The 18,510-nt window shown below is 37.3% G+C and overlaps 1 protein-coding gene across 6 annotated transcripts in view; it reads left to right on the top strand.

The window, feature by feature from the left end:
- UTRN (utrophin) overlaps positions 1-18,510 on the top strand; it is a 356,936-nt gene that overhangs the window by 313,658 nt on the left and 24,768 nt on the right. For all 6 annotated transcript variants that reach the window (XM_017737228.1, XM_017737227.1, XM_017737229.1 and 3 more), the window contains 6 exons: positions 3,269-3,426; positions 5,832-5,998; positions 8,410-8,521; positions 16,144-16,280; positions 17,882-17,920; positions 18,163-18,228. In XM_017737228.1, coding sequence (XP_017592717.1) covers positions 3,269-3,426; positions 5,832-5,998; positions 8,410-8,521; positions 16,144-16,280; positions 17,882-17,920; positions 18,163-18,228 — 679 coding nt within the window. The remainder of the gene's footprint in view (positions 1-3,268; positions 3,427-5,831; positions 5,999-8,409; positions 8,522-16,143; positions 16,281-17,881; positions 17,921-18,162; positions 18,229-18,510) is intronic.

Here is an 18,510-nt window from a genome sequence, read left to right as displayed (position 1 = left end):
TGTCAGAGCTAAACCAGGCTCTCCTCCATCTGCCGCTTGAGAGTGGCTCTTGCTGTGCCTCCCTTGCCAGGGAGTAGCTCATGGGTTATTGGAAGCAGGTAGGCCAGATAGCAAGAGTATTCTCACTTTCCATGCCTTCAGTTTAGGAGCTCTCCTGCTGTGTGTCGCACTGAAGGCATTGAGGTGTTTGGAAAAGAGGATACCATCCGTGGACTCCCTTACACCTGGACAGTCTTTGGTTGTGGCACAGCTGCCAGTGTTAAGAAACAAATAAATTGGACAAGTTTGAGCTCTTCAAAGGTGTTTGCTACTTTCCTCCTCGTTACTGGGCCTATTCCCTCTTCAGCCACATCGGTTTCCTCTGTTTACCAGCTCCACAACCAACTGAAGTTTTAAGGTTTAGGAAGTTACTTCATCTGCCTCCCAGCTCCAGCAGTTAGTGAATTGTTCTTCTCTTATGGCCTGTTTCTGCTCCAGACTGATGCAAACAGAAAGAATAAGACTAGGTTTTCTTTTTTCCTTTTTTTTTTTTTTAAACTAGCCTTTTTTTTAAACTGACTCTTAGAAACTGAAAAACTGTCCCGTCCTCAGCTGAAGAAGATAGCCAGGATCTGGGATTGCCAAAAGGAGCCCGAAGCTCTGCAGTATAAATTCTATCACTGCTATTGTCTGTGCATTTTTTTTCCTCAACACTAAGTGGCCAAGATGCTGTAGCTGCTGTTTGGCTAGACAAGAAAGGGGTGAGAAAAATACAATAAAATCTAAGAATTAGTTAAATCATCTTGATTTTTATCTTTTGAAGATCCTTTCCTCTACTTCCACCTCCTTTGAGAAGAAAAAAAAGTGTGCCCAGACTGTCTGAAGCACACTGACAAAGCTCGACAGTTGCTCCAAATAAAGGGCAAAACAATTTACACCATGCAGTAAGAGCTACTCTTGAGTGTTTCTGAGCAAAGGTTGTGTTTTTCTCAATCAGAAGTGTAGTCAGACTGAATTTTCAAATTTCATTTATTTCTAATTTATTAATGGTTCTTCTGACAGGAAACATGGAAAAGTAGGGTCATAATTTAAATGAATTCTTTTTCTTTGAAGCTTATTTGGAGCTTTAATCCAAGCCAGCCATTGAGTGCAAAAACAGATTGTAGAAACCAGCTGGAATGAACAGAAGAATTTGATTCCATTTCTTCTGTAACCTATCACAGATTTTAAAATATTTCTTGGATAAACTCAGCATTTAAGATGTTTTCAGGAAAGATTAATCTTTCAATTAAATGATAATGTACACAGCTACAGAGTTCATCAATCAAAGTTATTGGCAGAAACATTAAAATTTTTAACTGAGCATTTTAACAATTAAAATTGTCCAATCAAAGAAACATGTTAAGAAAGCACTTGAGAAATAGTAACTCTACTGCTGACAGGCCTCTTAACTCAGTGCCTTACTGTGAGTGTAGGTACAAGCAGCATCTTCCTTCCCAGTGCCTGTATCTGGAAAAATTTTCTTGATCCCTTTCAGCAACAATTTTTTCTGTTGTTACAGTCATCCTGGTTCATCCATTTATACTTCAGGGCTTGACACCTACCTTAGGAAAATGGAATCAGTGAAGGAAAAGTACATGGAAGCAGACATGGTTATCCAGGAAGAAAATGTGATTATTGTTAAGGTCAAATTGTCCTTCTGGCTGCTGCTCTCGTTTTAAGCTATCTCACATGGCCAGTTGTGACTTGTGGTAACTTCCAGTCTCAGTTCAGAGTAATCGTGCTTCTGTCCCCAACCACCTGAAGCATGACATAGTTTTTTAGCATAAAATGTGGATTTCTGAAATACTATTTCATTCTTCATGCAATTGTAGAATAGTTTGGTTTGGAAGGGGCTTTAAAAGATCATCTAGACCAACCCCCCTTGCAATGAGCAGGGTCATTATCAGCTGGATCAGGTTGCTCAGGGCCCTGTCCAATCTGGCCTTGAATGTTTCCAGGGATAGAACATCTACCACCTCTCTGGGAAACTTGTTCTAGTGTCTTGCTACCCTAATTGTAAAAAATTTCTTTCTTAATACCTAGTCTAAACTAGCCTTCTTTTATTTTAAAACCATTACTACACGTCCCCTTGAGTACTGAAAAGCCACAGTAAGGTCTCTCTGTAGACTTCAGGCTGAACAACCCCAACTCTCTTAGCCTTTCTTCAGAGGAATGGAACATCTCTCCTATGATGAGTTTTTTGGCCTTCCTCTGAGTCTGCTCTAACAGCTCCTTGTCTTTTCTGTGCTGGGGGCCCCAGAGCTGGACTCAATACTCCAGGTGGAGTCTCACAAGAGCAGAGTGTGCAGAATCACCTCCCTCAATCTGCTGGCCATGCTGCTTCTAATGCTGCCCAGGGTACAGTTGACTTTCTGGGCTGCAAGTGCACCTTGTCAGCACATGTCCAGCTTTTCATCTACCAGCACCCCCAAGTCCTTCTCCACAGGGCTGCTCTCAGTCCCTTCATCCCCCAGCCTGAATTGATATGGAGGTTACCCTAACCCAGGTGCAGCACCTTGCACTTGAACTTGTTGAACCCCACAAGGTTCCCAGGGGCCCACTTCTCGAGCTTGTCCAGGTGTGGGTGGTATCCTGTCCTCCAGGTGTGTCAGCTGCAGCACTCGGCTTACTGTCACTTGCAGACCTGCTGAGGGGGCACTTGATCCCTTCTTCTGTGTAATTAATGAAGATATTAAATAACACTGGTCCCAATATGGACCCTTGGGGGACATCACTTGTCACTGATGTCCATTGGGACTCTGAGCTGTTGACTACTACCCTCTGGATGTGGCCATCCAACCCATCTAACAGTCCACCCATCGAATATGTTTCTCTTGAATTTAGAGAGGAGGGTACTGTGGGGTACTGTGTCAAAAGCCTTACAGAAGTCCAGAGAGATGATGTCCATAGCCACTGCCTTGTCCGCTAATGTAGTCACTCCGTCATAGAAGGGTCACTAGGTTTGTCAGGCATGACTTTTTGCTGGTGATGCTGTGCTGCCTCAAATCACCTTCCTGTCCACCATGTGCCATAAAAAGCCATAAAGTTTCATTTATTTGGCCTTATTTTCCTCATTTGTATGGTTATGAATCAAGATTAGATGAAGGTAAACCCTTGTAAATGGGACAGTGGCCATTTGTAACCATAACAATAATACAGAAAGTAAAAGCTTGAGCTGCAGCATTACTGAAGGAAAGGAGGTGTACATGGAAATGGAATGAGATGGTGTCTTTTGTTGGTGTTGCAGATCTCTTCAAGGAGGTGGCAGGCCCTACAGAAATGTGTGACCAGAGGCAGCTGGGCCTTCTGCTTCACGATGCTATCCAGATCCCACGGCAGCTTGGGGAAGTGGCAGCCTTCGGTGGCAGCAACATTGAACCCAGTGTGCGCAGCTGCTTCCAACAGGTAAGATAAAGACCTTCATGTGAAGAACAAAACAAAACCAAACCCTCTCTGAAGTCTACAGGTTCACTTCTACTTGATGATGTAAAAAGAAGAGAGGAATATAAAAACATCCACTGAGTTTTGAATGGAAATCAATATGCTCCTGCAACTAAGTATGGGAAATTAATGTGAAAATGCTGATGTAAAAGATGGTTTACAGTTTAGGATAGGATAAAACAAATTATGTTTAGCCAAAAGAATTTATAAATCTTCATGATTCTGACAGTGTTTGCTGCTCTAAAAGCTTTTTGTAGCAGCCAATTATCCTGCTTTGCATTGTTCAAAGCATTTTTGTTAAAAAATTTTGTAGCAGCCAATTATCCTGCTTTGCATTGTTCAAAGCAACCTGATACTGTGAGAACAACGTGCTTTTCCATGCTGGAACAAGACATGATCTCAACAGAACAAGCAAATTATGTTGGTAGTAATTTTTGACCTTGTGCACCAGGAAATTATTTAGCATTACGTTACTGACAAAAGACCTTGCAGTTGCATGAAACTTCAAGCGTAGTCATTTTTATATTGCGACAGATCAGAACATGGAATAAAACTCTTGCAGCCTGCTGTGCAGCTCCACACTACATGCAGGGGGTTAATGAGGCTGCAAGGAGTGGCTGTCTGTTTAAAGAAGATGAGAATTAAAACCAGGATGTTGTAATGGAACACAATTAGCTCTGACTTTTTCAAGGATGCCTAAGGCTCCAACTGTTAGCTAGTGATAGCTATACTGCTTCAGTGCATTATTTTTGTGAAAGCAGCTGATTTGAGCATTGTCAGAAGTTGTATTTGGATTAAAAATACACCATGGCTTATACAAAATTACTAACTTGAATATTTCTGATTTCATTGAGTTGAACTTTAAAGATTTTAGTGAACTTTGAGAGTATTTTCTTTTGCCATTCTTTCATAGAGATTTCTACATTTTCGTCCAGTGCTTTGAAACATTAGATTCATTTCTGGATTCAGGCAGTTAGAATTGGAAGAGTGTTTGTCCAGGTCATGAATAGTTTGGTAGATACTTATGGAAGCTGGTTTGACTGATTAACCATGTAAAGCTTCCCCCGATGTTTTGACATTGCTGCTTCAGACAATAAGGGATGGTGCTTGACATACCTGTCACTGGCCTTGAGTGGTTTGAGTCATACTGAAATAAATCATTCATTTGTTGGTCGCAGACTTTCTGTGTGACAGAGGAATGATCTTTATGGCCCTCAAGGATCTGCCCCATCTCCCATGCTGTTCAATTATGGGTAGGGGGTACCAGCAAGGTAGTGTTTAAATACTTGATGTGTTATTACAATTATATTTATAATGAGGCTGCATCCCTCATCTCACATGAATAGTTCAAGTTCAGTCCTTGGTCATTAGGAGAGCACAGAGAAAATGTGCAGCTGCATGTCAGTTATCTTAGCCCAGTGAAAACAAATATTTTGTTAGTGAGGGAGAAACACTCTTCTTTTTTTTTTCATGCTTCTCCCTCTTACTGCCAGAAATGAACTTGGACCATGAATAGGTTGACACCTAGCATTGCTTTCCATCATGTGTTACCATTTAAGAATAACTTTCATTTTAGGCTTTATTTTATTGCCTCTACTGAGGTCAGAAATGTGACCTCTGTTGTTATTGCTGACAAAGTTGATGAATATAATACCTTTACAGCTAGGCTCCTGTGGTGGTTACAGCTTAAAGAGGATATGGAAGTGTGTTTGTTTGCTTCTTAAAACAATCATGTTAATATATTAGCTCTGCTATATTCTTGAAGTGATTGCCTATAAATGGCAGATTCCTTTCTTGTTCTTTATTTGCCTGTTTATTTGTTTGTTGTGTGTGTGTGTTATATTTAATGTGCTAACTAGAAAAAGCACTGTGGGCTTAGAACACAATAAAAAAATGACAAGTCTTGGGGCAATCAGTACACACCTGCAAGCAATACTGACTTTTAGCATTTTGTCATCAATCTTAACTCAGAAGACAGCCATGTCTTCAGTATGTCCGAACTGCAGAATGTGCTTCCCTTTCATGCTCATACTTATTTTTCAAGTCCTTTCAGTTGAAAGATGGCTTTACTATGCACTCTGTTACTTCTTTACTATGTCCTCCATCTTTGTTACTATCTGTCTTCTCTATCACAGCTGTTTAGCCTTCTGAAGTGTTACTGACTTGTTTTCTTTATTTTCATTTTAAATGAGGTTAGTTCTTGTATCCTGTAAGTGGTTTTGGATTAACCTGTCAGGGAAAGAATTCATGCAGGCTGTTGGGATTTTTTTTTCCATAGAATTCTAAGGAAAATCTACTTGTGGGTGTCTGTTGTTTTGTTGTTTTGTTTTTTTTTTAATTTTGATGATATGGGTTTTTTCTCTCCACAGAACCACAATAAGCCAGAAATAACTGTAAAGCAATTTATAGACTGGATGCGCTTAGAACCACAGTCTATGGTGTGGCTACCAGTTCTACATCGTGTGGCAGCTGCAGAAACAGCAAAACATCAGGCCAAGTGCAACATCTGTAAAGAGTGTCCAATTGTTGGATTTAGGTAAGAGGAGAGGTGTTAGGTGCAATGTTTCTCTGAAAATATCCACTTTTTTAAGTCTTCTAACAAGTGAAGTTCCTGCTGTCTGTTTTTCCACTGTTTTCCTTCTTTAACATGGGATCTGTGTGGTGAGGCCACAGTGTGGCCTGAGCCAGTGCAATTCTGGCTCATGCAGTGCTGCTGTTAGACACCCAGTGGTCCTGTGGGTGATAGAGGTATAGGGTAGGCTGTCATCAGGTGGTTTTGGATTGGTGGATCCAAGAGACAGCAGATGAAGTAGAAATGCAGCCCATGTGTTCTGTAAGCATAAGATCAAAAGGAGGTGATCAGTAAGAAGAAATGTGGACTGTCTGTCTGCTCTCCTGCATAAGGCTTGGGAAACTAACTTATGCCAGGCAGTATAAAACACCCTTCAACATTAGTCTTCCCCTGCTTAAACCAAACACTGATATGTTGCTGTGATGAGACTTACAAAGTCCCTGTCTATGTCCCTGAACATAATCTAACTTTTGTCTTTTCAAAGAAAGATGTGAATTCTAAAAGCAAAGATTACATGGGGAATATTCTCCATGTTAATCTCCTAAACTGTAGTTGGTACCCTTCAGTAAGTAGTTATGACTAACATGCATTTGTGCATTGATTGCTCCTGTGTATAAAGCAACCCCCACCCCCAAAATCTACAGTAGAGGCTAGAGCTAGAGTTAAGCATAACTGGCTTTTTCCTCTACTGTGGCCATGGAGTCTGATGTATTATCTAGGAAAAATATAAAGCAGTCTATCATGTAAGTGCTTCTAAGATTTTTCTTTAGATATCTAGGCAGAGGAGTAATTTTTGTTCACTGTGCTCTCTGTTCTCCATCTTTCTATTATTTTAGAGGATAATAATATGAATCCTGAGGTCAGATTCATCTTGCCTAGTTGTAGGAATGCTGGCTTTAGTCAATCTTACAGGATTGAGCTAGCAACCCTCTTTTTATTTTTTTTATTATAAATATAGGTATTTCAGTATTTGCAAAAGTAATAAATCTGATCAAACTTTGTTGCCTGTCTTAAGAGGAGATGAAATTCTCTTAAGTGTTCTTCTCTTTATTATTGTTTGAGGAAGCATAGGGTAACAAAGCTCTAGCTCAGCTATGTTATAGTTGTCTAAGTTGTACTATGTGTAGGAGGGCAGAGAGATAGAAAAAAAGACAAAGACCTATTTAGAATGGGTCATTCTAAATAACTTCTACTATGAAGTTAGAGATCTGCAACAACAAAACATCTTGCATCCCAGCAGAAGGTAAATGTGGCCATTTAATACACAGGCTCTGAGAAAAGATTATAAAGAAGTTGGATCAGCATCTTTTAAAGTGAACCTTTACATTTATAGACACATATTCTCTTGCAAAACAAAACATAAAACTCAACAGGGGAAAAGTGTAGATGGGTACTGAAAACTGCTCTCAGGAAGCAATTTAATTTAAACTTGTAACTATTCAGTAGCTATTCAATTTGGTTCAGTTAGCTCAGTTTAGTTGCATACAAATGATATTACCTCATCCAGTCAGAACAGCCATAGCATAGAAACAGTGGGTGGAATCTGGAATTGAATTGTTGCTTTAGTCTAAATAAATCACGCTGCTGGTGATTACATTTAGTACAAGGGATACTGTAGAAGTTTGTTACCCTATTTATACATACACTCTCTTAAAAAAAAGACCAAAATTAAACAAATCATTGTGTATTTTTAACTGAGTTTTAAATTATTCTTACAATTCACAAATTCTTGAGAATTTAATTTTCTGAGATGTGTGTAGGATTTCTGAGCATCAAAATGATTTACAAACATTAAATATAACTGTTCAGTATAAAAACAAAAATAAACCAGTCTGGTTTATGAAAGGTTTTTTGAGATATCATCTGAATAGTAAATAGAGGAAAAGAAAAACTAAAGCAATATAGCTTACAGTCAATAAAAACTTAAAAATTATAAATTCTTCCCAGTTCATCTATGAAGTTGATGCCTGTAGGATTTTCTGCATCAAAGCGACTTGGGCAGCAGGGGATTGACAATGGCTCTATATTGATATGGAGACATAAACTTTTAAATACTCAGTGAGGTATGTAGTGTAGGAAGGTTCTGGGAAGTGGGCTAAGAGGGCTGCAGGTTTCCTGTGTCCCCTGAAGCTGCTGCAGTGGTGCTGGTGTCCCTGGGCCTGCAGCTGTGATGAGCGTTGGCTGTGCCACATCCTGGTTGTGCACACCCACACACTTCAAAATTCTCTCTGAGCTAATCCCAACAAACTCACTGTGTCCTTGTGTTGCTGCTGCTGAAAAGCAGGTGACACCATTTCAGAGAGTAATTTTCTTTGTGAGGCTTAATTAGAAGTAAACTTAGGAATCTCTAATGACTTGGTTTAATGTCCCCACAGGTACCGGAGCTTAAAACATTTCAACTACGATGTCTGTCAGAGCTGTTTCTTTTCTGGCCGTACAGCAAAGGGGCATAAATTGCATTATCCAATGGTGGAGTACTGTATACCTGTGAGTACCAATTTACTCAGTGTTTCTAATGGATAACAACCCATATTTTAGGTCTAAATTTTTTTTCATAGCCTTTGTTACCTAGCCAGGATTTCTTTTTCATATGTTTAATATGGCTTGTCAGGAACTTTGCAGGGTTTGCTGATTTTTTGTGGGTACCATTTGGATTCTGTAGAAATGGGTAGCAGTACCCACCTCTGAGAGAACTTAAACTTCACTTCTGATTGGTAAAATAAAGCTTGAATATTAAATGTATCCGCTGTTCTTGTATACTTACATATATACACACACTGTAAGGGTAAGAACATATCAGAGAAAAAGGACTCACTTTACTATTGCTATACCATGGTAAAGAATATTTAATATTCTAGTAATGCACATTCATATTTTTAGGGGGGTGCGATCTTTGGTTTTGGGTCCAGCATTTTGGTTGCTTCTTTAAAGTGTGATTAGAAATAAGTTGTGTTTCATTCTGCTGTGTAATTACTGTTTACTGGGATATATAAAAGTTGGTGTGTTGCTGGAAAAAAATAAATAGAATTGATAGTTTCTAACCAGAAATGGTGTGAGATGTTTACCAGCAGTAGCTAACAAAAAATAATTTTTTAACACAGTATTTTCCTAATGATATTTCAAACACAATTTTCTAAGGAGATTCCTAGGAGTCTGTCTTAAGTGAAGGAGTGGCTGGGTTGCTACATGCAAATACCACTCTCACTTTTTTTTATCAGGTAGTTGTTTACATTCAAGAATTTTAACTCAGAAATAAATTAATAGGATAATTGGTATGTACTCTATACAACAGTTGTGAGACGTCTGTATGCTCAGAAAAATTCAGACCAGAATGTAACTAGAGCTGATTGAATAGAGTTATTTCAATTTTCAATAGTGTTACAAGATTCTATGCGTTCTTATGGTAGCAAAAATTCATTGAGTTATTTGACTCTTTTGCTGTAGTTGTTGGACTTACTACCTGTTTTTTTCCTCTCTCTTTCATCTGGTGTGTCTCCTGTAGCGGAATTCAAATTCTATTAAGTAGTGTTTTTACTTCATTGTTGTCAGAAAAAAACATGAATTATGTTAATGTATTTTCATTAGTTCTGTAACCAAATGTTAGGATTTTATTGATAATTTGACATGTCAGGGTATACTCTGAAGAATATTTTTTAAATAGACTTGGTTTTTTAGCTGGTTTTAATGTTTATTATATTTTTTCATGAGTGTTCTAACCTCAGGATCTGGAGGTCTATGATTAGACATCATTAAAAATTCACTTTTTTTCTCCTTATAAACCTCATCTTCAGCGGAACAGAAATGTTCTTTGGTACTGCCTGTAATATGCAGAAAATTCAGAAATTGAGGTGTAAGGAGTGTTGAAATACATAATGCTGGTCTGCAGGATAAGATATCCTTCCTGTTGAGTTAGTCAAATACAGATTGCATTTGGTATGGGGTATTGTACCTTCCCTAGAAGAGGATGGTATATTTCTGATGAATTCCAGGTTTTGTCTGAAGCAGCAGATTTGATATCTAAGAGGAATTTTCACTTCTTGTTAAACAAGTCCACGTTATGTAACTGTGAGCCATCTCATTTCCCAGTGAAGGCTGACAAACTGAAAAATATATTCTGGAAATGGCTGGAATCCTCTCTGTCCCTGGGAATAGGGATGGCTCATATTATAATGAAGATTTCTGTTACTGCTGCAGAAAGTATGTCGTTTTAAAGCAATATTAGGTGTAAAATAAGGTAACATAGGGCAAAAGTCCCTTCTTTCTATGACATATAGGAGGAATGAGATGAATCTACTTTGGCATAATAAGGGGAGTAAAATTACATTCTTGATTAGAGTGAATGAAGGAAGGCCAGTGTGTAAGGGGGAAAAGAAGGAACTCGGGGAAGTTTTAAGGAAAGCAGAATTAAAGAAATGGTGTATAATTTAGGTGATGCATAAAATTAGAGGTCCAGCATTGACCCCTGTTAATTTGGAAGCTGAGTATGAGAGCTGAAATTTTACTTGGGTCCTGATGTGAGTACACTCTGCTACCTCCTCTTCTGTAAAAAGAAATGACCCATTATATGAACAGACCTACATGCCTGTTAGACTTCCATAATCACTACCCACATACAATCTGTTTTAACAAGTCTTACCTGGTCTAGGTCTGGAATAAAGAATTGATTTCACAAAAAGAATCCTGTATTATTTATTCTTTCTATTTGTAATAATACACTATGGTTGGTATACTAACTTGTTGCTAAACCTCTCTGCATATTGAACTCATTAAATGCAATACAGTAGTCAAGAATTGCAAAATTTTTTGCAGTTAGTAGAATAACTTATATATTTAAATGGAATAATGCCTGCAAAATAGCATAGACCTGAGTCTGTGAAATAAAATAAAAGTACCAAAGGCCACTGAATTGTTCCTTAGAATCCATTATATTACAGTACAAATAGCCTGAGCAGGAAGAGTGCATTTACTCTACGTTTTCAACTAAATTCAAAGGCTGTTGATGTTAAAATGTTGCTTTTTTGGCCAGTGTTGAAAAGCAGAGTACAAATGCATGTACTCATCAAACTGCATGAATAAAATCCAGCTTCACTTTTTTACTGCTAACGCATATTAATACATTTTTATCAAGAATACTAGCAATAAATAGGTAAAAAAAATGCTTCCATTACTTTAGCTGACATTTAGAACTGGAGCTTAGTCACAGATGGAGGAAGACCATTTAATTGTCTTCAGGTGAGCAGTTCAGTGTAGGGTATAAAGGGATTTCTCAGAAGCATAGTAAGTTCTTCTTACATTTAAAATAATTTGGAGAATGGGTTAAGGAATATGTTCTCCATTTTAATGAGTTTTGTGATATTTGCATTAGGTAAGAATTGCTTCATAATTACAGATTAGGACCATTTACTCCACATAGCTCTATGTATTTACTGCATTCTAATCTGTAATGCCATTTTGCATTTGTCCCAGCTCTTGCAATTTAGTTTTCTTGATGCTGAAAATGAAAAAGAAAAAAACAAAAACCCAAAAAAAAACCCAACCAAAAAAACCCAAACAAGATTATAATGACTTCAGTCAGTTATGTCTTTTCTTTCATCCAGAATTTAAAGATGTGTTTGAGAAGCATCTGAAAACATAATTCTCTCTCAAGTAGTAGAAATGCAGTTATTCTAATTTATTTTTCACCTTTACACAGTCTTTCTCTGAAAAGATGGAGAAGTAAGATTTTTAATGTAGAATTTTACACAGATGTGTAAAAATATTGTTAGATTTTCCTAGTATCTAATTTGGGAATAGTCCTACGTAACTACCTACATGGTTTATTTTTAGATTTTTTTTCAATGGAAATCCTCTCAATAGTGGCACTTGTGTTACATTAATGTGGGTTTCTGTACCAATGGATCCTTTGAATTTCACACGGAAATATTTACTGCATCTATTTTCTTCCTCCGAACTGTTTCCACTTTGCAAATCGTATATTCCACAGCAAGGAATATAAAAAGAAGCTTTTCTGGAGTAATGCACAAATATCGAATCACAGTTCTGAAAATTTTCCCATTGCAAGTAGTCTTATTTTCTTGCCTTAATGAAAATTTTTGTAGTTCTGTGCAACTCACCTGGCACAGCTCCGTATTTTAGGGAAGTAATTTTTGGTAGCCTTTCTATACAAAACAATGCTAACTAAGGATAGCCCCTTCCTCTTCCAGATGACCAGAATTTTATTTCCCTACAGGAGCTCAGAACATGATAGTCAAGACATCAGAAATTATTGGCTGAATGATAGTTCATCCTAGAGTGAATTTTTTTTCCAGGCACAGTAAAGCTTATCTGAAATAGCGCCTGTTAAGACTTCTCCTGTGAGTAAGTCATCTGAAAACTTAATTCCTACCGACATTCAGAGAAGACAGATACATTCCTGAACATTAAGCAGCCTCGGTGTTTTATAAGCAACAAACTGACACAACTAAGTCAGCAGTTTCATCCTGACATGCTTAGCAGTGTACCAGGCATGATGCTTCACTGTTAACAAAATGGGATTGTTCTGTGGGGAAGATGAAAGAAAGTAGCAAGAATGGTTGAATCTGGCTATTTCACATGCAGAACATCACTTGCAGCTGTGGAATTCAGAGATTACCATTCACCTTGAGAAGAATAGCTAATTTGTTAGTTACTCTTGAAATTACAGCTTGACGTCATTGGAGTAAACTGAAAACCACAAAATTTATAGTTGATCTCTCCTCTTGGTGAGAAATTGCTAAGAAATTGCCCATATTAGAAAGTGGTCACAGAAGGGTAATCTTCTCAAAGCTACCCAGTGCAGACATCACTGATGTGAGAGTGACAGTGTAATACAGTTAGTATACCTTCAAGAACCTAATTAAAGAATAAACTGAAAGTCTTTTAAACAACGTAGATGTTATTTTATACTATAAATTTTGCATTTCTGAGCAGAGGTTATTATACAAATAATGTGTCATTTTATACAAAACATATTTTCTTGGAATTTCCTTGATAATATTGAGTGTCTGTGTACATTTGTTACCAGCTTCCTCATAACCCATGAATGTCTGGCTGGGCTTAATGAAAGCATACATTAGTGAGGTTCACATCTCTTCTGGGAATCAGTTTCTCTGTGTATATTAAAACAGCTAATTGTTTTTGTGTTAGATATAATAAATGTAATTAAGAGAATGATGACTTAGGTGCAGACTAGTCCTTTTACATGGGTAGGTGCAGTGAAAGGAATAAGAATGTGGGCTTCTATTATTACTCCTTCTTTGAAAAAAAGAATAGTGAGAAATAAAATAAAAAATATATATGTATTATAAGTATTCTATATGATTTATTCATGTTTTATATCTTTATTGTAATTTTTATATAGCATGTTATTTAATGTAGAGCTCTACAGTTAGTTTATTTCAATCTTGGTATTACTTTTTACCAATGAAGACTTGTTCTATTTCCAGTATTCTGAAAGCATACACCAATTATTTTGTATATGTGTGAAAAACGTATTTCACCATACTTGGGGGTGTTTTTCACTGTTTTCCAGGAAATCCTGATTTCTTAAATTTTTATTGGATTACAAGTAATTGTATGTTAGTTTGTTGCTTATAATTCTCTGTATGCCTGTCTGGTGTATTGAAGAGTGCTGATGCCAGTTTGTCGATTGTTACGGATTGTAGCTACTGACAGCTTGAGACTTTGCGCTACCAATGTTTTTTTAGTTATTTGTGTGTGCAGCCATGGATATTAAGTGTTTCTTCCTGAACTTTGTCTTGCTCTAAGAACTGAGATTTTAAATTGAGTTTGAAAGCATGGTCTTTAGACTGAATTTTCAGTGAAGGAAAGTATTTTTTCTTTGCTTTTGAAGTAGTTCTGTAACAATGGTGCTATTTGTACTATTGATTTGTGTGGAAATAGTCAAGATGTCATGACGTAGGGAAGTGTACAAGGTACCTGCTAGTTTTAATTTAGAAGATAGATTCTACACAACAGTCCCTGGCTATTCTTTTTTTTAAAGGAAAACATTGTAGTACATCCCCTTGGCATGATTTTGGATTGTATTTTGTGGTTATATGCCCAAAAGAAAAAAAAAAAAATAGAAGACATTTTTCGGAGTTGCATCTTAATTGCATGTAAATTAAAATTGTTTTTTCAAATCTGCTCAAATTTCATTGGTTAGTATTTGCAGTGCTCAGTCAGTACAGTCATATTAGTCTTCTTTCCAAGAATCAGGCTGTCATACCGAATAAAGAACACACCAGAGGAAAAGTTTGGCAGCTCAGTAGACATTTATTTCTACAATGTATGGGTATTAACATTTTCATTTCTTGGCCTTGAGGCAGAGTTCCATTTGCTGGAGTTACTCTTCATGAGAGTAAGCAGCCTTTTGCATTGCCTCATGTTCCTTCTTTGGATGGTGCAGCGGGTGGAGAGATGCTTTTTGAGAATGATTTTGTGAAGCCTTCCTGGATTCACTTATATTAAAATTCAGGGGTTCAAATACCTCTTGGTCACAAACTTGCTCTGTTTGTTGTCTACTTTTTAAAGCCACATACGAGAAACTCTTACCAACACCAGTTTGATTATTTACTGTTTTTATTGCTTGCCTGATGTGCATTACAAAGTTTGTAACTGCATATATTATATATGCATTAAAATATGGAGATGGATATGGAAGTATTTTTATGTTTTGACAGCAGAGAATAGTTTGCCTGACCTGCTCCTATACCTCTTTGTAGTACATCAGGAAAGAGATTACAAAACTCAAGTCTTCCTCTCTATTTCCACACGGTTGTCCATCCGCTTTGGCATCCTTTGACGCCAACAGGTTTCTCCCAAAGCAGAGGGTACAGGAATGCAATTTCTAGTTTGTTACAGAGGCTGGATTGGAAGTCTGTAAAAGCTGTTGCAAATCTTCAGGTAATTCTGGAGGTGAATGGCCACATTTTCTTCACTGCAGCTGAAAGAAAAAAAGCTCAATAGTACCGTCTGGAAGGAGATGCTCTGTTGAAGTAGTCAGCACAGTCTGAGCACATACACTTTAAAGGCAGACTGTATATTATTGTTTCTTCCTGCAGATCTCTTTATTGCCATTTTTGCCTTGTGTTTTATGCCTGTATGTATCCCTGCTTTTGTAGCTGAAGTTCGCTGAATAGTACTACCAAAGCAGTGCTGCCGTTGTTGCTGTGATTATCACCAGTTAAAATTATTTTTACAAGCAGTTGAATAAATTTTAATTTTGTTCTCAGGATAGGGTCGTGGGCAGGGAGGGAGCAGAGAGCAGTTTTGGAAGAGGCTGCATCAGTCAGGACCAGTAAAAACGCTGCTGGGAGGGTTGGAAGATGTTGATTGTAACTTGTAAATTTAGATTTGTAGAATCTTGTGGCTTATCTATGTCCTAATCTTACTCTTTGGTAGTAAGGAGACCACTGAATCAGTCTCAGTTTGCTACTTCTGGCACTAATTGTTCTTATCAGGTCTGCCTGTGCTTTTGAACAGTGGCTGTACGGATCATCTGTGTGTTTGTTTGACTCTGGAGTATTACAGGTAGTGGCAGAATCCCATAGGGAGATATTTGGTAACTAGAGAAAATGCTTGTGAAAATCTCAGCCATTGCAGCAGAGAATGGTTTAGCACATACCAACTCCATCTTGTGATTTCTGTTGTAGGTCTAAAAAGGGAGGCAGTGAGTATTTTGTCAAACTTTGTGAATATAGAAGGCTGTATCTTACCAACTGATTTGCCTTTTTTAGTTCTTCTGAAAAATTAATTTTTTGTGGTTTTTAAGGCTGGTTATAAATGTTTCACTTAAGACTTGAACCTGTGTCAATTTTTCTCTAATTTATAAGGTAATTGATAAATGCATTTATTGCTGGGAATTTGAAGCCTTGTTATTATTTTTCAGTAGAAGAGAATTTTTAGGTCCATTAGCATTATTATTGTACTGTATCTCAGAAGACTAAAAAGGCAATTTTAGCATCATTGAAATTTTAAAGTTCTTCCTCGTATTCTTTTTCAGGATGGTACCAGCAGTATAAGTCAATAATATTGATATTAAATCAGTACTATTTAGTAATGTTGAATTTTATTTCTTTTTTCTATTTAAGACAACATCTGGGGAAGATGTACGGGACTTCACAAAGGTGCTGAAGAATAAATTCCGGTCAAAGAAGTATTTTGCAAAGCATCCCCGACTTGGCTACTTACCTGTGCAAACAGTATTGGAGGGTGACAACCTGGAGACGTAAGCTTGATTTATAGAGCAATTGCTCCTGGAGTCACTGGCCTATTCTATCAGAAACAAAAAGCTGAAACTCAAAAGATAGCCAACAGCAGTTGCAGACACTTGTGCTATATTATTTTGTATTGTTTCACATTATTTGCAGATCTTCTCTATTATTTTTAAAGTAACATATTTTATGCTTAGATTTTCATCAGCATTTCATTATAAAGCCGTCCATGGTAATGGACAAAGCAGGTAATGTTGGCAGGGTTTTAGAGAGAATGCTTTTGAGGAGACTGGGTTTTTGGAACTGCACTGCATATTTGATTATGTCAAAATTCCTGGAATTAGAAATCTCTGAGTTAATTAGGGTCCTACAGGCTTCAGAAATAATCATGGCCTAATCAGAGAGAGCACTCTCAGTGTCTCCACGGTATTATTTATGGCGCTGACAGAAATGCTCCACTTTATTTACTCACTTGGCCGTTGTCAGCAAAAGACACTCTTACAAGAGCAAAATTAAGACGTGTTGACAGGGTGCTAGAATTAGTTTCATGGACTGACTGTCCCTCACATCCTGGAGTCTGTGGCACTACTGCACTGTCTGAACACAGTGCCACTTAGCAGCAGCCCATGCGAGGCTTCAGCAAAGATGCTCTGCATTCACACAGCAGCTCAGTGCCAGTGCCCATGGTCTGAGGGCTTTCATGACTGGAGGGCTGTGGCTTTCATTTGCAATAAGTAAACAGAACATCCTCATTAGCAGTTTTAAGATACAGGAGGAAGTAATCTGAAAACTGCCTGATTGATAGCCTGGCTTCTAAGGAAGCAGTGCACATTCAAATGTTAAAATGTTACCCACCAGGCAGTCTTCAGCTGCCACCAACACAGGAAAGCAAAGCTGCTTTAATGTGACGAAAGTTTGCCAATGCTGCCAGAAACTGGAATGTCAAAACTGTAATCACAGGTCAGGATAAAATTCTGTCGGTCCAGTCGTGTGAAAAATATGCAGATAAATTGTCAGTACCATGCTGAGAAAACTCTTGGTATTGGCTCTCCGCCCTGCAGGTGGCAAACTCAGTAATACATTCCTTTTAAAAAAAATTAAAGAGAATAAAAAATCCTTTATAGTTATTCAAGTGTGAGAATGTAATACAATATGTATTTACCTCATTATTTTTATGTGTAAGGAAAATAAGCATTGATAACTGTGACTTTTGGTGGGGTTTTTTTATTGGTGGGGTTTTTGCACCCCACTTTTTTTCTAATACATTTTATTAGTTACTTTAAAATGAAAGTTCCAGTGCTTGAGCAGAATTTTAATGGCATTGATTATGGTTTATAAACTGCAGTTCAGTCAATAACACTGACTTGAGTTTTTCTTTAAATTGATTTTTATTTAACAAAATTAAGTATGTAAGCCAATCTTCTGTCTCTCCATGACATGTGGCAGTGTTGCTGTCTCTTTTCTACATCAGTTGTTACTGGTTCAGGGTGGATTGCTGTTTAAAACATTTTGTGTTTCTCCAGCTTTCTCTTGCTTTAATGGTACTAAATTTTTTGTTTCATAGTTTCATCCTTTCTCTCTCTCTCTTTTTTCTTTTTTTTTGTCTTCCTTACAGTCCTATCACTCTCATCAGTATGTGGCCAGAGCAATATGAGTGAGTATGCAGAACCCCTTTATCTGGAAAGCCTCATTTGCCTGTTGTTTTCTTTTAGCTCAGTTGCAGCTAATCTGATGTCTCTGAACTATAGGGCATGACTGACCCAAAGCAATAACTCCCTCAGGAATATTGTGCATGTATTTATTTGTCATCAGTCTAACTTGATTTAAAAATAATGTTGTCTGTATAATGAATTGCTTTGGACACCACTAATTTTTTTATTATTATTTTTAAACTAGTCCTTCCCAGTCTCCACAGCTGTTTCATGATGACACACACTCCAGGATAGAACAGTATGCTACTAGGTAAGAGAAACACAGTTTCTCACTAGTCCATTGCATTTTGTGGTTGATTCCTGCAGGTTTTAATACACACAGCTGATTGGAAATTATTTATTAAAAATATGTAATTCTCTGTACTTAAAAGTAAGTTGAATGTTTTCAAATCATTAACTTCTGATTACGGTCATATTAAATGTAAAATACATGTGTTAAATCTATCATCTCTCATACAGAATGGAAACTGCTGCAAAACTGCATTATTTCTAAAATGTGCCATTATTGCTTTGTTTCTTCATTTTTAACCTT

This window comes from Corvus brachyrhynchos, unplaced genomic scaffold (genome assembly GCF_000691975.1).
Source record: "Corvus brachyrhynchos isolate BGI_N302 unplaced genomic scaffold, ASM69197v1 scaffold6, whole genome shotgun sequence".
NCBI classification, from domain to species: Eukaryota; Metazoa; Chordata; class Aves; order Passeriformes; family Corvidae; genus Corvus; species Corvus brachyrhynchos.
This window is presented reverse-complemented; position numbering and strand designations above follow the sequence as displayed.